A 20,049-nucleotide genomic window follows, 5' to 3' on the forward strand; every position below is an offset into this window, starting at 1 on the left:
ATGGAGTCATTTACAGAAACAGAAAATTAGCACTGATATGCTGTGGTTAATCAATCTACATAAACAAATTTCATCATTTGTTTTCTCTGCATCCTTTCTCTCAACCTCGTGATAGCACCTCTGTTTTTCTTTGTCTTTCATGACCTTGACACTTTGGAAGAGTACTGATCAGTTATTTTGTAAAACGTCCTTCCATTTCAGTTTGTTTGTTATTTCCTCATGGTTACATTCAGGTTATGCATTCTTAGCAGTTATACAACAGAAGTGATGTTGTGCCCTTTTTTCAGTGCGATAAAGAAATAGGTACATGAATGTCTTGTTACTGGTGATGGTAACTTTGACTACTTGGTTAAAGTGGTGTCTGCCTGATTTATTTACTGTAACATGACTGTTTTTCCCTCAGTAATTAATAAACATGCTTGCACATTTTATATTAGATACTTAACATAAAGAGTATCATAAACACATTTTCTTGCTCATGGACTGAAATGGCTTTATAATTTGTATACTAAAGTAGGTATTTTTTAAGGTACTTTGTGCTTTGTTTGCAAATTATCTTTTCCCCTTTTCGTCTGTAGCCTACTTTCACCAGTCTTGTACTTCCAGTGAAAATCCTCTGAAAGGTTCTACTTGTTCCGTGTTGACTGACCCCCACCCCTGCACTTGCTGACCTCTAGGTATGTCGAGAGTACCAGCGTGGCAATTGCAACAGAGGGGAAAATGATTGTCGATTTGCTCATCCTGCTGACAGCACAATGATTGACACCAATGACAACACAGTCACCGTGTGTATGGATTACATCAAGGGGAGATGCTCTCGGGAAAAGTGCAAATACTTTCATCCTCCCGCACATCTGCAAGCCAAGATCAAGGCTGCCCAATACCAGGTCAACCAGGCTGCAGCAGCACAGGCTGCAGCCACCGCAGCTGCCATGGTGAGTAGAGACATTCGCTTGCTCCTTGATAGCCCAGTGAGCAAATATATCTGACTACAAGCTTTTCATTTATTAACTTTATTTATTTATTTGTTTGTTTGTTTTTTGCTGAAGATATGATTGTTCAGGCATCCCAGACAATACATAATGATGTTACTGTTCACAAAAGTGAGGGTAACTCCTCAAATTGTTCATGTTGCTTCCACCTTTGGCCTAACTCTTAATACTTTGTCTTCTTCTGGATGTAGGGTTTCTGAAACTTCTGCTTTGTGAGGAACACCTGTCGTCTTTTCAGTTTAACGATATCACCATTTTCAGTGCTCTTAGTTCTGTGTGCCCTCTAATCAACCATTGTTTCCATTTGGTGTGCTCTTCTGCACATCAGGGCTGTTCTTTACATATATCTTGCTTTTAACAGTAACATAATCTGAAACTATTTAGGAGAATTGCTTCAACAAAATCCTTTTTAGAATTAGCTACAAGATTTAGAACAATGTGCTCTCTAGATTATCTTAACCACTGTGGCATAAACCTAATTGTAAAATGAGAGAAGCTTGACTATGCCATTATCTAGAAAGGAGAAAGATAGCAGTACTCAAGGAGTTAGAAATTGGATTGTTTAGAATAGGTATTAAACTTTGGTCTCAAGGTCAATTTTAATGTGATCAAGTAGCTGATTTTATGAATGAATCCCTTCTTTGTTCTTTGCTGAGCTGTTTTAATGCCCCCTTTTTTACACAAATATGTGACTTGACCATTAAAATAGTCATCAGAAACACTGGTATTTCATAGCAAAGTACAATGATCATGAGAGAGGTCTTTTCTGTGTTTGTTTATGGATACTTGAGCAAAAATACAGAAGGCTGACTCCTCTTTTCCTTTCACTCTTTTTTTTCTGTTAGAATATCTTGTTTGTAATTAACTACAAAGAGGAGTTATTCTCCCAATAACAACTCAGTAGTGCCTTTATTGTGCATGCTTAGTCTTGTTATTCGTTGTATATGGCATTCCGATGATTTGTTTTTTTATTTGTTTTTTCTCACCTACCCAAAAATGCACTGCTGCCCCCATGATGCACCTCTGCTTGCTGTTTATGTTAATGCGCTTGAACCCCACTGGCCCATTGCCATCATGTGCTCGCTGCCTGCTAATTAAGACTCAGTCGGCTGTCAAATCACTGAAGCGACCCCTCGAGGCAACCTTTGACCTGGTACTATGACCTTTCACCTTTTAGCTTGGCATGTAGCTTTGTTGTAGATACAAGTTTTTTTTTAATCAATTTTAAAATATATATTCCTTTTCTGTTATAAAAGTTGCAAAGTACAATGAAAAACTGAGTGTGGTTTCCTGACAAAATTAGTGGAAAGACTATAAATATAAGTACCTGAATGGATATCATACCGTGAAAGATTCCAAAAGCCCAGCAGCCCACATTCAGTTTAACTACATTGTAGAACATTCTAATGAAATACTTCAAGGACATTTTAAAATGTATTTTGACTTATATTTATATACCTATTTGGTTAGCTAGCATGGCTTTAGCGATAGAAATCTTTACTTTTTAATATTTATAGTTCAGTGTTCAAGAAAAAAAACCTTGCATGCTCTGGGACATTTGCATGTGCAGGTAGAGCTGGGGGAGGTGTAGTGTGGGAGTAGTTTGTATTTTACCTGTTTCATTCACTCTGTACAATTAACAATTAACATTGCTTATACTTGTCGACCCTCATGGAGCTCACAGTGCAGCTTTCCTTCTTTCCCCAAATCAGTGGCTTCTCAGAGAAAGCCTGAAGCATTATGGGACTTGAAACATTTAACACATTATAACACGTGCACATGTACTAGTGGGTTTTTTGTTTTTTGGACAAAAAATAATGCTTCCTTTAAAGCTTTTACCTTGCCTTTGTTTTAATTTTTTTTCATTTATTGGATGTCCCTCCCCCCTTGGGTAGTTAAGTGTTCTGCTGCTTGCTTGCTCGTGCCTTTCTAACAATTTTAGCCTTCAACTGATTTTTATTTTTTTCTTTTTCTCTTTTTACTGGTATTTGTTTTTTATACTCATTCACTAAACAGGGAATTCCTCAAGCTGTACTTCCCCCATTACCAAAGAGGCCTGCTCTTGAAAAAACCAACGGTGCCACCGCAGTCTTTAACGCTGGTATTTTCCAGTACCAACAGGCTCTAGCCAACATGCAGTTACAGCAGCATACAGCTTTTCTCCCACCAGGTAAGGGGTTTGGGTTTGCCCAGGAATGAATCAGACAGCCCATGTAGAGCTCTGCTGGCAGCGCAGATAAAGCAGCCGTGCCCTCAGTTTGTTGGTTAGCCATAAGTAAGATGGAAGGTAAGATGGTCAGCAGGGAATACTTACTTGAGGTATCTTGTCTGGTTTTCCTTAAAAACGAAGAATTGTAGCTTAAGGACACATGGATTAAAGATCAGTGATGTTTTTTGTGTATTTATTTTTGTTTGTGTCATTTGGAATTGAAATGTAGCTCTCTTTTGTTTTCTTTCCTTGAAACTGTTATATGTCTGTCAAGCTACTTTGTGACCCTTTTCTGCTGTAAGACCCCTTTGCCTCATGATTCCATAGTTTTAATTTGGTTTATTTGAAATGACACCTTCAGTTTTGATTTTGATTATTGGGCCTTTGTGTTTTTAAGGCGGAGAATAAAAAAACTGACTCTGTGTTCTAGAGCTCTTAAAAGTGCTCATACCAATACCAATCAGTGTATTGCTCCTAAGTTAATGTTGAAATAACTCTAAGTGCCCAGTGACGTTTACCCTGAGTTACATATTTGCGGTTTCACTTGTTTTTAATGTAGTCATATAAACCTACTCTAGAACTATCCACAAGGATATGAAGTTTAAAAACATAAACTAATCAATCCTTTAATTACCTAGAAATTTATTTTAACTCCCTCTGCATTTACTTCAGAAAACACCTTGTAAATCTGAAATTCAACTAACCAGTAAGCTCTTTGCCTGCTTAATGTTTCCTAAACAATTACCATAGGCTCTGGGACTTTTTAAATAAAATTATTTTATTTTTTTAGTTAAATTAATAAACTTTTACAAGGTGTAACAAAGATCCAGCCCCATTAGTATATGGACACTGTTTACAGTGCATTGGGTTCATAATGCCATGAGGAAATGTGATAATTTACTTTTGAATAATGAGAAAAGAATAAATTATATTCACATTACTTTTTCCATTAGAAGTTTCCCCATTTAAAAATCTAAAAATAAAAACAAATCTCACTTCTTCCATGTATTATTTAAAGAAATCTAAAATGATTTGTATTATTAAATGATTTTGCACAAGTTTCTCCATCATTCAGATGACTAAATACTTTTCTAAGTAAGCATAACAATTAATTGCATAACACATATAACCCTTTTTTTTTCTTTAATGAGAATAGCCCTTCTCTACAGTGGCTTTTTGTCTGTGGATAGCATGGACCAAAAGATACTAGATAAAGATCAAGTCAGGAAAAAACAATAAACATATTCATAAATCAGAATCATACAACACAATCAACAGTTCAAACACTATAGAAATGTTTACCTGAAATCTATGTACTCCAATTGGTCAGTGTCACCCCACTAAATTTAATTTCAAAATTTAAAAACAAAAATGCACACAAACAAAGAAAAAGAATTTAAGCATTTTAATTGAAATAAAATCTGCTATAATATATTGAAAAATACTGAAAATTTAAATATTTTCAATTTTTAATGAATTTTACATCAGAGATATTCTGTGCTTGGCATTTGTAATCAATATGATATGAAATGATTGTAATAGTAATATAGTAATAACACGTATTTATAACGCTGTTTTAAAGGACTGAATGTGCTGGTTAACCTTTATTAGCAACATAATCAGAAATAGGTAATGCCTCCGTCAGTTTTTAAAAATATTTTTGTTATTTGTAATATGTGCCTGTATGCACAAAACTTGGCCCTAAGACATTAAAGGTTAGACTGGATAGCCATCTCTACTTCTGCCAAACCCTATGGTCAGAGAGCCAGAAAGGAAAGAAATCTAATGCAGAGACTAGAAATGCAAATGTCAGGGGCCAGGCGGGAAACATAAACCAGTGAAGCCAGAGATAAATTGGGAACTTGAGGTCTGGGAGACTTCGGAGAGTACAGGCCACATCTAAAGGGGACGATCAATGTTCAGAATTAGGCTCTGGTCGCCCAGAGCAATAATCTGCCTAGCAGGTTGTACCTGTTGTGTCCTACACATATGTGGCTCCATTGACATCACAGTCTACTCCATGTGAACAAGGGGTGGTTGTGCAAACCTGCACACCTAATGTGGTGTCCCTGATGTCCCGTGTTGCCATATCCTATGATTTGTTTTTTCAAGATAGTTTGGACATTTAGATATTTATATGTGAAATCCCTCAATTTTTAAATTTTTTCTACTAACTGAATTTTTAAGACTACTCTTTCAGAAATACAGAAAAGCCATCCTACCACGAATTCAGATGTAATCTCATATATGATACCTGGAAGAAAAGGAAGTTTATTTTCCAAAGTCTAGGTTATTTTGCCGGCACAAGAAGAATTATATGATCAGAGCATCCTACCTGACCAAGGCATAAGAATTTGGAAAGTATATTCTGAAGTCTTTGTTGGAATTGAAGAGAAATAGAAAGTCATTTGTTTTTTGCAGCTTAAAGTTTTAGAACTCTAGTCTGTTGCTTTAATAATGACCTAAGGGATATATAGATCTGTTATATTGAAGTTATAGTGAAGTATGATTGGCTGAAGCCTTAGAGCAGGTGACTGTGTATACAGACTAGATTGTTGGCAAAAAATCATGATTCGCTGGCAAGCTAGCCGTCTAATTTAAACAAAATTGGAGTTAGGTGGCATGTACCTATCTATCCATCCCTTCTTTTAACCAACTATCTATCCTTTACTCCCTCCCTTCTTTTCCTCCTCCCTATATTCTTTCCTATTTTCTGCCCACCCACCCATCCACAAATCTATTTATCCATCCACCTGTCCATCCATCCATTCATTCAATCAACTAACATTTATTGTATGCCACATTGTGTTCCAGTATGTATACTAGGGATTGCTAACTTAATAACAAAGGGCTAAATCTAGGACCCAGAAATATGTGCCTAAATTTAGAACTCAGAAATATTTGTCTAAGAATGAACAAATAAAAGCAAAATATAAATCCTTTAGAAAGTGAATGGACTCTCTAGTTCCAAGTTCCACAGCTTCCTCTTACGTAGGCCAAGTTGTTTCAGACATTTTGTTCACAAGAGCTGCCTCTGATCATTTGCTCTGTGCCGTGCTGCAATAGATGCTTTATATACCATATCTCATTTTTTTCTCACAACTCCAAAAGGTTGGCATTAGTATTCCCATATTACCAAGGAGTAATTTTGGGCCTAGAGAGATCCAGTGATTTGCCCAAATTTCATGGCTTCTAAGGTTTAGATAGAACAGAACTTGAACTCAGCTCAAGTAAACTTGGGTCAGTCTCTCAACATTTGTGAGCTCTCTACATGAGGCCCTGAAAAAGAATTTGGGAGAATAGAATGAACAGACCTAGCCCTAACTGATCACCTAACTCCATGCCATGACAGGTATTTCACACCCTCCATCTCATTTAAAGATAACTAAAAGAATTAGGTTACTTTGGCTTACATTCACCTTGAAGGTTTTCTTTTTAAGTTTTAGATAATACTAATTTTATTTTTACCTTTACCTTTCAATACTAGATTTATTATTTGCACAGATTGTGCATAATCCTGGGTCTACTTATATTTAAGGTATGGATTTTATGTCCAAAAAGTAGAGTACATAAGAAATTCCACTTTTACTTACATCAGTTATATTCCTGAATTTATATTAAGCTCCTCTCTGAAGACTGATCTCATTGTGTTTGATAGAAATATGTATTAGGTATGACTGGGATTCCAGGCCCCCTTCCACATGTCGTCTCCTCCTTCCCCTGCCACATTTGGAGAGGTCAGTGCATTTCAGTAGTCTCAAGTGACCCATTGCTTAGTCTTCAGTCAACATTGGTCACTGCTAATATAATCACTGTTCATACTTAAAAGATTTCTTGAAGACAAGTACCCCAGGCTTTCTGTGCCTGCCTTGGATCCAAGCATCCTTACCTCAGCACCCCAGACTCACATGGAGCCCATCCCCTTGAATACCTGCTGCTTTCTGGGATGTTGTGAAGGGACAGGCTCCATGCCTAACTGCTTATGGACAGTGCAAACTGCCCTCATCCTTGGAGTCTTGAGGAATTTTTCTCTCTGCTGTCCCTCACATTTACTTACCTGCCATTCTCAGAAGCACACCTCTGTTCTCTTCTCCAAGTATATTGCCCTCAACCAGTGTAAGCTTATGATTTGCAAAGATCTATAAATAAGTTTGCTTCAAGCAACTTAAACTTTGGCTTGCATTACAGTGGTACCAGAAATAAGGAAATAAAAAGCCAGAAAACATTCTTGGGGTCAGGGAATGGGGAGAAGAGGAGAGGGGAGAGTCAATGGCTTGGGATTGCTTTTACAGAAAGAAAAGAAAACAAAGATTTTCAATTTTTCACTTTTATTATAAGTAATAAAATTAATGCAGATGCTTTACTTTATACATTTGTGTTTGTCTATCTGTTAAAACAAAGATAATAATGTTAATTATTTTATAGGGTTCTGTTTAAATGAGTTTAAAACATAATATGATAGCACATTCTCTTAAAGCAGTTTTATAGGCAGGTCTAAAAGTTTAGAATAATGGCTTATTTGTTATTCTTGAATTTAATAGTGCAATAAAGTAGAATTTAATAGAATGAATAAAAACGAAAATAAATTATATGACACTGACTCTATGGATATCAATTTTGAGAATAATTCAATTGATTATGAACTTTTTAGTCCTAGATGATATAAATTATTTTTAGAAGACCTTAGATAAGCTTTATATTTCTTATCATAATATACTGAAATAAGCTTGAATTATCACATTTAAATTCAAACCTCCAACCAAATCTCTGTTATATTCTTTTTCTCTCTTCTTTCCCTTCTTGAAGTAATTTTAACCATGTATATATCTCATTTGTAAATTTTCTTCCTCATCTTTTCTATACCTTCATACATATCAATTAAAACATTAATTTAAAAAGTCATATAATTAAAGGAATGACTTCTTCAGAAACATACCAGTCTACTATGCAAGTTTCTTCATAGGGAAAATTTGAAATTGACAAATATATTCACTTAAATTTGGCCTTGTGCTGAAAATTGAGAAAAAGAATTTAATTGGCTATTTGTGCATCATTATTAGTAAATCAGTACATTTGATGTTACAGTGGATATTATGGTCATTTCAAAAGTGATTTTTGTGTTTGGTAAGTGGGTCCTACAGCAGTATGTCTTCATATTTGTGAGGTATTGCACCCTAGCTAGTATTTTCATTGCTGCCTTATGTTTATTTGCTGCAAATCCCTCTCAAAACTGTGCATTGGTAATAATGGTAATGAGGACGATAACTCAAACTAAACTTCAAATCATAAAAACGTCCAGGTTCAGAATGATAGGATAGGGTTAGCTCTTTTCAGCATGTGCAAGCTTAATCACGCATGGTATGAACCATGATAGACAAATCACAGTGTAATCATAAATAATGCATTTAAAACAGGTAACCTGTACAACAGTTAAACTGGCTTTGATATTCCTGAATAGTCACGTTATTCCTTTTCATTCACTTTTGCCCTTCCAGGAGAGGATAATGATTTCACAGGATCTAGACTCAGTATTACAGGATTAAATCTGTTTGTGTTGCCATTTCAAATTAATGTCTTTGTTATCACCAATTTCTTTGTGTTGTCTTTCACAAGTCTTTGACTCAGTAGTTGTAAGAAATGACAGGTCATCTAGTGTCTTCAATCATGCCTATCACTGTAATAGTACCCCCCATCCAGAGGACGCTTCCTTAGCTCCATTACTGAGTTTAATCACTGATCATTGTGCCCACAGTCTAATTGTGATAACAGACTAATTACAGCTGTTCCAAGGATGCCAGTTGAGTAATCCGTGCTTCTCAATGGCAGCTTTGTTTTGTGGTGCTATCTCTGACAAGGCTTAGTTGGCAGATATTTTGCTAACAAGTGTTCATCCCAGATGCTGCTAGTATGTAAATAGGACATGCTAAGATTTAGATGAAAGTATGAAGTCATTGGAAATTTTAAAATCTAGAAGTTTAAGGTAATCTCATAGAAAGAATAGTGGTTCTGTATGTGGGAAAGTGCCCTGTGTTTCGTAAAATCAATGAGCTCTTTCCATGTTTATGTGTGAAAGAGAACAGGGAATATGTATGTAATATTAATTTAATACCATGACTAAACAATTGTGAACATCATTGCTAACACCACATGTGTAAAGTATGTATCTTTATTATCTCCCATTCAGGGTTTTTAATCAATGTCTAATTTCCAGTTTTTTGTATGTGAGATTTTGTAGAATATTTGCTTTTTCAGGAAGTCCTGAGGGTCTAAATCAGTAATGAAAAAAGTGTTCTGTTTTCCCAGAAACCCACTAAGTAAAGCAATTCAAAATATATGAAAGTATATCCTTTCTAAATGTTCTTCCAACATTTAAATTCCAAACTAAGGCAGTGCAGAAGTTTCCCTTTCTCATTATGCATAGTTTATTGCTCGGTATCCCTCCAGATAAAATTCTTATATGGATGATCACAGCCTCTTCCATGTCTGTGTGGTTGCTACTGAAGTGAATAGGAGGATAAAACCAAGGGAATGAACAATGTTTTGGTTTTATTACATTGTCAAGTCAGTTTTGTGCATTGAATTATTTAGCATTTTAATAATACATAATTTCTAATTATTTAATAGGTACTCACTATAAAGAAAACATTAATGCGTTCATATGTTCAAGTCAGAAATGGCAAGATGGCTAGACACCAGGTTAAAACAAAACTGGTTATTGTATCATTTGTCAGAGAATCAAGCAGGTTGAACTTTTTCTCCTAAGTACATTTATTTGGAGGCAGCAATTAGGAGAAACAAAGTGCACCAGCGCACAGTTGGACCGGCTTTTATTCTTCATTTGAGACCAGTTCTAATTGATCACCGTGCTATTGTATGATTTGATTGTGCTGATGGTTACATGCCACTGTTCCCATAATAACAATTTTTCTTCTTTGTTCAAATGAATTTCCTAATTACACGTGTGATGGGATGTTTTGATTCTTTTCCCTTTCAAATCCACCTTCCTGTTGCAATGCATGATGGGCAGGCTCAATATTGTGCATGACACCCGCTACAAGTGTTGGTAGGTGCCAGCTTTGTTTCTTGATTATCTTAAATCTATGGTGCACCTCACAGCCCCTCAAAATCCACTGCTAAGTTTAACTTATACCTATTGGGCAAGTCCATTTCCCTTGTACTAACACCTGTCAATTAAATGTCATTTCCTATTTAATTGACATGGACTCACATAAATGTTTTCCTTACACACAACTTTCCTTTAGTCACCTTTGGTGGATTTTGATTGGACTATGAGTTCTGGTGTATAAAAAAAAAAATCTATCACAGTAAAGTAATATACTGTATGTTTTTATAATAGTAAATAATAAAAACTACTTTCATTCAGTTAGTTAACTATATATATGTATGAAGTAAATACCTGTATTTTGACTTAGATTTTGAATGTCTGACTATGAACACTATATAAAATTCTTGTGTTTGACTTAGCAAATTAAGCCTGTTTGTGTCAATTTTCTTGATTTGATGGTAACAAGCTTTTTTCCCCTTTTTTTTTCTCTTTCATCCCCCTTCCCCTTCTTTCCCTGGAATGTTGTCCTGCTTTGCGCTGTGATTGCATGTCACTCGCTGGTGATGATGTCCGTCACATGGCTTATTGCTGTGATAAATACCATGTCCAATTATCTCCTCCATGTTGCCATGGTTTCCATATTGCTACACTCTTCTGTATGTTTGCTTATATGATTTTCCCTCCGAAAGTTCCCATGGTGCACGGTGCTACGCCAGCCACTGTGTCCGCAGCAACAACATCTGCCACAAGTGTTCCCTTCGCTGCAACAGCCACAGCCAACCAGGTTTGCTAATTTACAGCTTTGTTTCTTAAAAACCAACTCTAATAGGGCTCAATCCAACAGCCCTTACGCACGTGGATTTCCCATTGAGGTCAATGGGAATCATGTGTACGTGAGGGCTGTAGTGGGTGCTTTAATAGCATGGGGTTTCAAAGATTCCTCTTGTTGGCCTACACATTCTCTCTATGACAAGTAGTAGAATGCTTTTTTGCCATTTATAAGTGCTCCAAAGTTGTCGCAGCTCCATTTCTAAAGCTACTAAAGTGATATTTACACAAGCAATTCTTATTTGGTCTCAACCATTCATGCAGGTATTTTGACTGATCCAAAAAATAAAAGTAGGTTATTTTAGGGTTTTTTAATTATAGTTATCTGGTATATACAATTTCTCCATTCTTGGCCTAAATTTTTAATAAAAAGCACAATATTTAAATATGTAACATATGCCACAAATGACTACTCTTGTAAATATAGTTTGTTACAAATTTACTATAGTTTTGTTTGATAAGTAGATTGCATATTCAACAAAGGTTCAATTTCTGTTCAAATTTTGATGCTTAGTGTTTTAGTTAAAAAATTTTTCTTTTTTCTATAATTGCCCAGCATAAATGTTGGGGAGTTGAAGGAAAAAGAAAACATTAATTTTGTGTCCCATACAATTATAGAGTAACAATTACACAGGTTACTTTTCAGTAAAAGGGATCTGTTTCAGAAATTTAAATTTTATGATGTACAAGTATGACTATGTAAAAAGAATGATTATTGAAATAGTTAAAATTTTAAATTGACATTGATTCAATGAGCATTTTCTGACCCTATTTCAAATTATACTAAAAAAATACTAGAATTAAAGTCAAATTTATATAATATCGAGTTTGGCTTGAATATATAGATATATGTGTTATGAAAGTAAATCAAATTTCAGATAACCCACAGGCTAAGGTTAAATGTAGCCAAGTAAATCCCAAAAGAACCAGTATCCGATGGAACCAACATATTGCCCTTTGGGGAGAGAAAACCAATTAAGTGCCTTTGGAATCTGTAGTTATTGCTATGAGGAATAGCCACCCTTGTTGCTGCAACACACTGTGAGAAGAACTGTAAGCTATTAGTATAACCATTAAAGACTTTGACAAGCAGTATCCCAAAGTGGATATATCTTAAAGGTTCAGACAAACTTTAAACATTTCTTGAATAGATCATTAGTTTTTCTGAAGCTTGTCAAAATAGCCCTGGGTTTATGCTAACTTATCAAAATCATTTACAAGAATGCTAGATTGTGCATATGTATCATGTTAATAAGTAATCTGGCAGAAATTTCTTAATGGATTTAATGCAATCCATTTATGGTATAGCTCACTGATGCTGAATTTTCCTGTGTGTACTGTGTATGACTATAGAATTGCTGGTGTAAGCAGAACTATAGCAAAACAAATTTTGACATGCCCTTGGCCACCTGGGTTGTAGAGGACACTTTACTTTTTGCATTGTGCTGTGACCATTTCATGCATAATCTTGGGTCTTCATACTGTTTTACAACCAAAAGAAAGAAAAGAGAATGGATATATATATATACACACATATATTATATCTACATATACATACATATGTATATGCTTACAGTACATTAGTGTTGCTGGAAATAGCTGATGCCACAAAATGCAGCCTGCATGCATGCAGAAGTTTATAGCTGGCCCTTCATCTGCATCGATTGGTGTTGAAGGTCCTTGGTATGTTTTGACAGCCCCATCCTTGATGCTTCTACACTGTTGGGTGCAACATCCTGTCCTGCAGCAGCAGGAAAAATGGTATGAGAAGCTTCATTATGCTTGGAGCACATTTTCGTGCCATTTGCCAATGCTGTAAAACTGTGTAAAGATGTCAGCTGAGAAATGGAAATGAAATACAGACATACTAATTTACACTCCAGACTGCGGATTGTCATATGTTGGATTAGTCTAGGACATCTAAATTGAAACAACGACAACAACAAAAATGTCTTCATGTATGTGATTTCACTGTTCTCCCATCAACTTGCTGAAATGGGAGTGGTGACATTTTTATAGTCAAAGAAACTTAAGCATAGAATAATTAAGTGCTTGGCTCAAGGTTACACAGTAGAAAATGGATCGCTAGTGTTAGAACCTGTGCTTTCTGTCCTCTGATAGTTCTACTCTATTGTGCTGCTTTTCTTAGGGTAGCAGCCATAACTCTGGGGTGGAAGAGAATAAAGCTACATATTGGAAGTTCTTGGCTTTGGGGACTATTGAAATAACTGATCTCTATATTGGTTCCTCACTGTACTTTCTCTCAAGTTTTTTAATTCTCTTGCCCATTTAAAATATCAAAAAAAAAAATGTGCAATCAGGATTAAGAAATAGGTTATGATACAAATTTTTGCTCTTATCCAGTTCTTTTGAAATACTCCTCTATAATTTTCTACATGGTAATTTAAATTGGAAAAAAAAGTTTGACACCATGAGTAGAATTCAAAATGTTAGAAAGTGGTTGCGCAAAAATAGGCAAGACATTTCCTACTTTGATTTCTAATTACTTAATAACTGAAACCACAAGGGTGTGTGTGTGTGTGTTTGTGTGTAGGCCAACAAAAAGGGCTTCTTTTAATTACTGCTCTGCATGATTTTTTTGATAGTTTTACTTCTCTTCTTAAAATCTGATAACATTTATAGAATAGTATTTAACACAAAGATTTAAAATATGAATTACTACTTTGGCATTAAGTTTATATTAATTTACTGTTATGTTGACCAGATAAGGACTATTACCTCACAGCTGAATTTCACTTTTCTTAAAAAATTTAATATTAAACTGTTTTCATCTCTTGGTTATTGGCTTGCTTGCATGGATCATTCATAAATAATTTTTTTATTTACTAGATACCCATAATATCTGCCGAACATCTGACTAGCCACAAGTATGTTACCCAGATGTAGAATTTTCATCACTAAACAGTAAGTTTATTATGTAATATATAGTATATATTCATGGTGGGTTTTTTTTAATAATAACAACTGCGTAATGCATTTAAGAAAATTTTTGCAAAATTTTAGAGAAAAGACATAGAGCTCATATTTTTATCTTATTTGGGTCATGAGAAATTTCATCATACAAATTAGTAGTAACTATGTTAATATCACTTAAATTTATATAATACTTAGGGAAAATAGATTTTGTTTTTATTTCAATTTAAAAATAAATACAAACATGGAAAAAATATGATTTAAATCTAAGTAGAAGGCATAAATCAAGAGCTGGTAAGTCTTTTCTTAATAGGCCAGATAGTAAATATTCTTGGCTTTGTCTGCCATATGGTCTCTGTCGCCATTCTTTGCTATTACAGCTCCTTAGCCCTGTCATTGTGGCATGAAAACAGCCAGAAATGCTGTGTAAGGAAAGGGTGCAGCTATGTTCCCTTTATTTGCAAAAATAGGCAGCAGACTGGATTTGGCTCACAGGCAATAGTTTCTTGATCCTTTTGTAGATCCTCATTTATTTAATTTTTAATTTGGGGGGAATCTTAAAATGAGAGCATATACCTTCTTCCCTCTGTGCACACACACTCACATATATGCATACATATACATATACATACACATAGCCCAATAAACTTTAGGTACTTTGAAATAGTCACTCTGGAGGATCATATATTTCTGAAAACGTTGCCATTTCTCAAAAATGGTTTGAAAGTTTTATGGTTTGGCTTCAAACACATTGAATTAGATACTTGCAATAGTGGTCATTTTTCACACTTAGAGGATATGTTTTATTCAGTATGCATACATTCAAGTTATCATATACATTCAGAATATTTATATTTATGTTTAAAAAGAACCACACCATTTAAAACTGCATCTGGTAAATAAGATTGATGGTCATTCTCTGTTGTTTCCCTTCATTCATTTTATTAACACGTTTGCAAATGCCTTTTTGGTCCAGCTATGTGTTAGTTAACCATGTCAGTGAGATACAGATGTCAATTTTGGTACACTCTATTAAAATAAGAGATCTTTGAATACGTTTTTTTGGAACAAAGATAGAGGAGTAACTCTTCCAATACTGTCAGGAAGTAAATGAATTTTGACAAAAAAGGGTGTGATAGAGATAAAGCAGTCTGGGCCTTACGGAAGAAGGGACAGAGTGTGGAGCCAGGAGATGGTGGCAGAGAACCAGGGCAGAGGCCCCTGTGATCATTATCCACAGTGAGAGCTGAGACAGGTCAAATGAAAGAGGACAAATGAAATTTGAGAGCCATTCAAGAGAGAAATTCTGAAAGGTAATACTCAAGACGTCACAATCACAAGTTGAATGACTGAAAATGACTTTTGTCTGTTTCATAAGCTCTCTCTATGCAGTTCTGATAATCACATTTATTATTCTGAACAATTGCCACATTTTTGAATAAGCACATTACTTTGTAGCATGTAGATTTAGAAGAAGATCTCTTCTTTATATATATTTGTGTATATATAACTATTCTATTTCTTAGCAATAAATATAGCTTGAAAAAAAGGATACCAAATGGCTGTAAGTCCAACAGTTAGCGAATCTATAGGTTTGCTTACATTGAAGCTTAGACTCTTCATAGTCTGTTTATATAACAAATGATTGGTCATTTTCATGAAGTGCAATATTTAGACTGATTTTGAGTGCAGCAAAATGGTGGTTTCTTTCATTCTCAAAGTTGTATTCTAAAATATACTCTTAATATGTAAAGTTTCTCTAATAATAAAAACTTCATGTAAAAATCGGAACTACTTACAGGTACAATTGATATCTAACCTTAATTCATCAAGAGCATAAGGAATAATATTTATTTTTCTTGGCTTTCAAAAAAAAAAAAATACCCCAAACTGTAGAGCGAATCTTGTTGCATGGATTTTAATTTTGTAAGCCAAATCATTACTCTTGAAACCTATTAACTTTAGAAGAGAAGTAAAGTGAATTTAATTTCAGCCCCACAACAATTGGGCTAAAAAAGAGCTCAGCTTATTATGCCCTCTGATTCTGCAAATTTGATTTACACTTTTAGCTTAGTCTTTGAGCGGAGTCTACAGTTTTCTTAAGCTCTGCATGCCATTTTATTCTTATGGAGATGATAAAGTTAGATCCATTTGTATTTGTGAAGTGTTTTTTGTTTGTTTTTATATGAAGATATAACATGCGTGTGTTTACACTTTAAGTCAAGAAATACAGTGTTATTAAATATACATACATATGTATATATGTTATATATGTATATATAGATATATATTAGAAACTGCTTTTAAATGTTGTCTGTTTTAACAAAGATTCTCTATTTTTCCTTTATAGATCATACTAAAGAGGAAAGGACAGTGTGCTTGGTTAGAGTAAAGGATGAGGTCATTAGCCATATTGTATATACCGTCAAGCAACCCACACAAAAACCCCTCAGCCACAAGACATCCACTTATTGCATGTTAACCAGAGGAAAAGACAACATGGAAATCCACTGCACACTGTTGCCTATACACTTTGTATATTTAATTGATATTTGTGCTGAGGTGATAGACCTATCTAAAAGAACAACATCGTTTTTCTTTTTTAGCACAGAGTTATGCATTAAAATATGCATACCTTAGTTTCATATATACTCATGCCATCTTGAAAAGACAGACTACGTTGTAACCATGATTCTATTATGTATTGGTACGTCTGTAGACCAAGATATAATTTTTAAAAATAAGTTTATTTCTTTCAAGGTTTACAAATAACAAAGGTGCACCTTGTATTTAAAATTGCCATTATAGATGAGAGCGTGCATGCACAGTTGTTTTTGTTTAAGAGTAATATTTTTAATGTAATAGATTGTAAGATGTGGTGAGGGAGGGATCTGACAGAGATGAATGTGCCAAGCAAAACCACAACTGTGTATCTTTTAAAGCACATCATGGCTTTAAGTACCATGTTGTTAAGGATTCTCATGAAGTGCCATAGACTGTACATCAAATTAGAGTATTATTTCTTCAGTGTTATTGTTTTCAGAGCCACATTTTGCTTATTTGCTAGTACTAATCAGTCAAAGGGCACCATTATTTTATTTTATTTTTATTTTTGAAACCAAAGCTGTCTCAGAAATGGCCAATTTAACTACAGTAACAGTAGACAGCACAACACAAATTCTCTCAATACAGATAAACTCACACTTACTGGAGATATATATAATAGATATATATATATAAAAAATTATTTTAATGCATTGTAGTGTAATATTTATGCATACTATACAGTATAACATGTTATTCAAAAGGGATATGCCATTTCTGAGACACGATAACAAAAAAATTGAGGAAATTATTTTGCTTCTATTTATAGCTCTGTCAAAGTCAAAAGACTATAAATGCTTTGCAAAAATGGTTTCACGTTTGCATAAATGCTTCATCACAGTCACATTGAAAATAGTGACTCTAAACAAAGAAGAAAGCAGCACTGTCATCAGATGCATGATAAACCAAAATATGAGAATGGGAAATATTTAATTTACCTAGTAATTGGGTGGGTTACGTACATGGGTGAACTTTATATGTGATTTGTTTTGTTCACATTAACTGCTTATAGCCTTAGAAAGCCTTTTACAAAATTAAAAAAAATAGATGTGCATTCAGTTTTTAAGAATGGATTCATCCAAAGGAATTCCCGTTTTGTGGTTTGGATGTTGCAGCTAGTAAAGGATATTTTTGCTCTGTTCAGCAGTTCTAAACATTGCTGAAGTAGGGGCCAGGTCACTGGTAGTTATAGTATGGAATGGGAGAAGTGAAAGTTCAGTTATAGAACTTTCCATACTTCCAAGTTTACTGCAAGTTTTTATGCTTGAGATGCTTGAGAGAGATGCTTTCTAATATAAGACTGATGTGTTGATTTTACTGATTGTACTGTACATCTATTAAAGCCTTAGATTATTACATTACGGGTTGGAACCCATACCAATGTAATTTCAATCGTGTTGAGAGAGTAATGGTGACTTATCATGTCATTGTAGTTAGTTACATTATAGAGTATTACTTATTTTTTTTGTTAAAATGTAGTTTTTCATTTCCTACACTTATTAGATTTCATTTTGTATTAACAATTGAATACCATTTCAGTTTATAGACTATTGTTTTATTAGATTTTACTGATGAACTTTTCAAAATACAAAAAAAATTAGTTTTTTCTTCATAACATACTCAGTTTTGAGTTACATGTAGTGTCATATGAATATTCGTATTATTGTTAACTAAATGATTTATATTTTACTGATTTAATATTAAAGTGTAAGAATGTCAGTCATTGTTAGTTCTTGTCTAGTTTTCACTAAAAGAACAAAGATCTTTTATATGGATATCTTATAAATATATAATCATTGCTAAGTAAGAAGTTAAGTTGTTGCTATCGCAACAGTCCTGGCAGACAATTGAGTAATATTTTGATGATTTATTTTGTTTGTAATTAGTTATAAGAAGATCTAGATCCTAGATATTAGAATAAAATTTATTTTCTACTGTATCCATTTCAAATGTTAAAGTATTGTTTAATATTTTTGAAATCCCTGAATATCAGGCCTTGTTATAAATAAGCTGCATAATCAATAAATAGAACAAGGGACTTTTTGTTGATAATCCAAATACTCAAAGTTTACGTAATGAGAATTCTAGTGTGTGTGCAAACTCTTGAGGGTTGATTATGCTGCAGTTTAGCATGTTGGGACTCTAGAGAGAAGGTTGACTTTTTGCACTTCTGTATATAGTCAAAAGAGAGAAACCTGTTGTATAATAGTAAGATCTTATTTTGAATAAAAACGTCTATAATTACAAGGAGTTTTGTTAAGGCTAATAAAATGACAGACTGAGCAAAATTGCTTGCAAAAGTGGCACCGAGTTAGCACTCTGTACCCCTTCAAACATGTTGCTTTGCTTTATGTGGTCAGCTTGTAGTTTGCCAGGATTTTTTCAGCTGGAAAGATATGCCATCCTTCCAAGATCTCATGACTGACAAAAACTCCATTGGGCCAAATCTGCCTGAAGACCATTACCAAAAATAGCAGGTACTTCAACCATTAAGGTGAAATCATGGATCAAAATAGTCCTTACATTTTTCAAAACTACTGCATGTTTAAAACTTCAACAACAACAACAAAAGAGAAAGAACTATACTAAGGACATGTATTCTTCAAATCAGTTTCTGCCAGTCTCAGCGGTTTATTGTTCACACACACACATACACACACACACACACACACACACACACACACACACACAAATCTTCAAAACAAGTATTGACTTTCACAAAATTTAAACCATAAACAGGCAAACCAAACAGCACACTATAGCTATAGTTGTTATGTGATTTTTTTTTAATTGCTATAGCAGCCTGTTCTTTCAGCAGGTGAAAAAAATAAAACACAGTTCAAATTTCACAGTTCTAATGTTCAACTCAGAAGCACTCAAAAAAGAAAATGTGATCATAGGCACTTGTTTAATGAATTAGCGTGGCCAGCCCTCGCTCCAGCTGGTTGCGATGTTGCACTTACAGGAAACCCCACCACTCATCTGCTGACAGGACAGAAGCGCTTGGTTTTACTCTTGTGTAATCACAACTTACTTTTTGCTTGTAGTCGCTTAAAACTATGTGTTTTGTCTTGGGCTGCAATTTGTTTTCTGCTTATTTTATTATTACCACAGTAGTTGACTTTGCTGTATGGAAAAATAAAGTGAAATTGCCCTAATAAAACTTCTCTTTCTTAAGTATATTTGTGTATCTGAGATTGAAGAGTAAATTATTTTTGCGCCTTTCAAGTATGTATAGGTGGTTGTCATTACGAACATGTTGATAGGAACAGTCATCTTCTGGTTTTAATGGATTGCAAGTAAGGTCTTCACTGTTCTTCTCGCTGGCTGTCCTTTCAGTGAGAATCTGAATCCTGACCTACTGCCATCCTATGCCCATTGTTTTCTGAAAAATCCTGCCCTGTCTTCCTGATAGG

The 20,049-nt window shown here is 34.4% G+C and overlaps 1 protein-coding gene across 15 annotated transcripts in view; it reads left to right on the plus strand.

Annotated features, from left to right (window-relative positions):
- Positions 1-19,815, plus strand: part of MBNL1 (muscleblind like splicing regulator 1) — a 218,835-nt gene extending 199,020 nt beyond the window's left edge. For 11 of the 15 annotated variants that reach the window (XM_066369905.1, XM_066369893.1, XM_066369903.1 and 8 more), the window contains 7 exons: positions 678-935; positions 2,092-2,145; positions 3,009-3,162; positions 10,229-10,264; positions 10,957-11,051; positions 13,946-14,020; positions 16,380-19,815. In XM_066369905.1, the coding sequence (XP_066226002.1) occupies positions 678-935; positions 2,092-2,145; positions 3,009-3,162; positions 10,229-10,264; positions 10,957-11,051; positions 13,946-14,002 (654 nt within the window). In that variant the 3' untranslated portion in view covers positions 14,003-14,020; positions 16,380-19,815. The remainder of the gene's footprint in view (positions 1-677; positions 936-2,091; positions 2,146-3,008; positions 3,163-10,228; positions 10,265-10,956; positions 11,052-13,945; positions 14,021-16,379) is intronic. The other 4 variants (XM_066369896.1, XM_066369898.1, XM_066369900.1 and 1 more) reach the window with 4 other exon arrangements.
- Positions 19,816-20,049: the final 234 nt, after the last annotated feature.

Source organism: Saccopteryx leptura, chromosome 2 (assembly GCF_036850995.1).
Source record: "Saccopteryx leptura isolate mSacLep1 chromosome 2, mSacLep1_pri_phased_curated, whole genome shotgun sequence".
Lineage (NCBI taxonomy): Eukaryota > Metazoa > Chordata > Mammalia > Chiroptera > Emballonuridae > Saccopteryx > Saccopteryx leptura.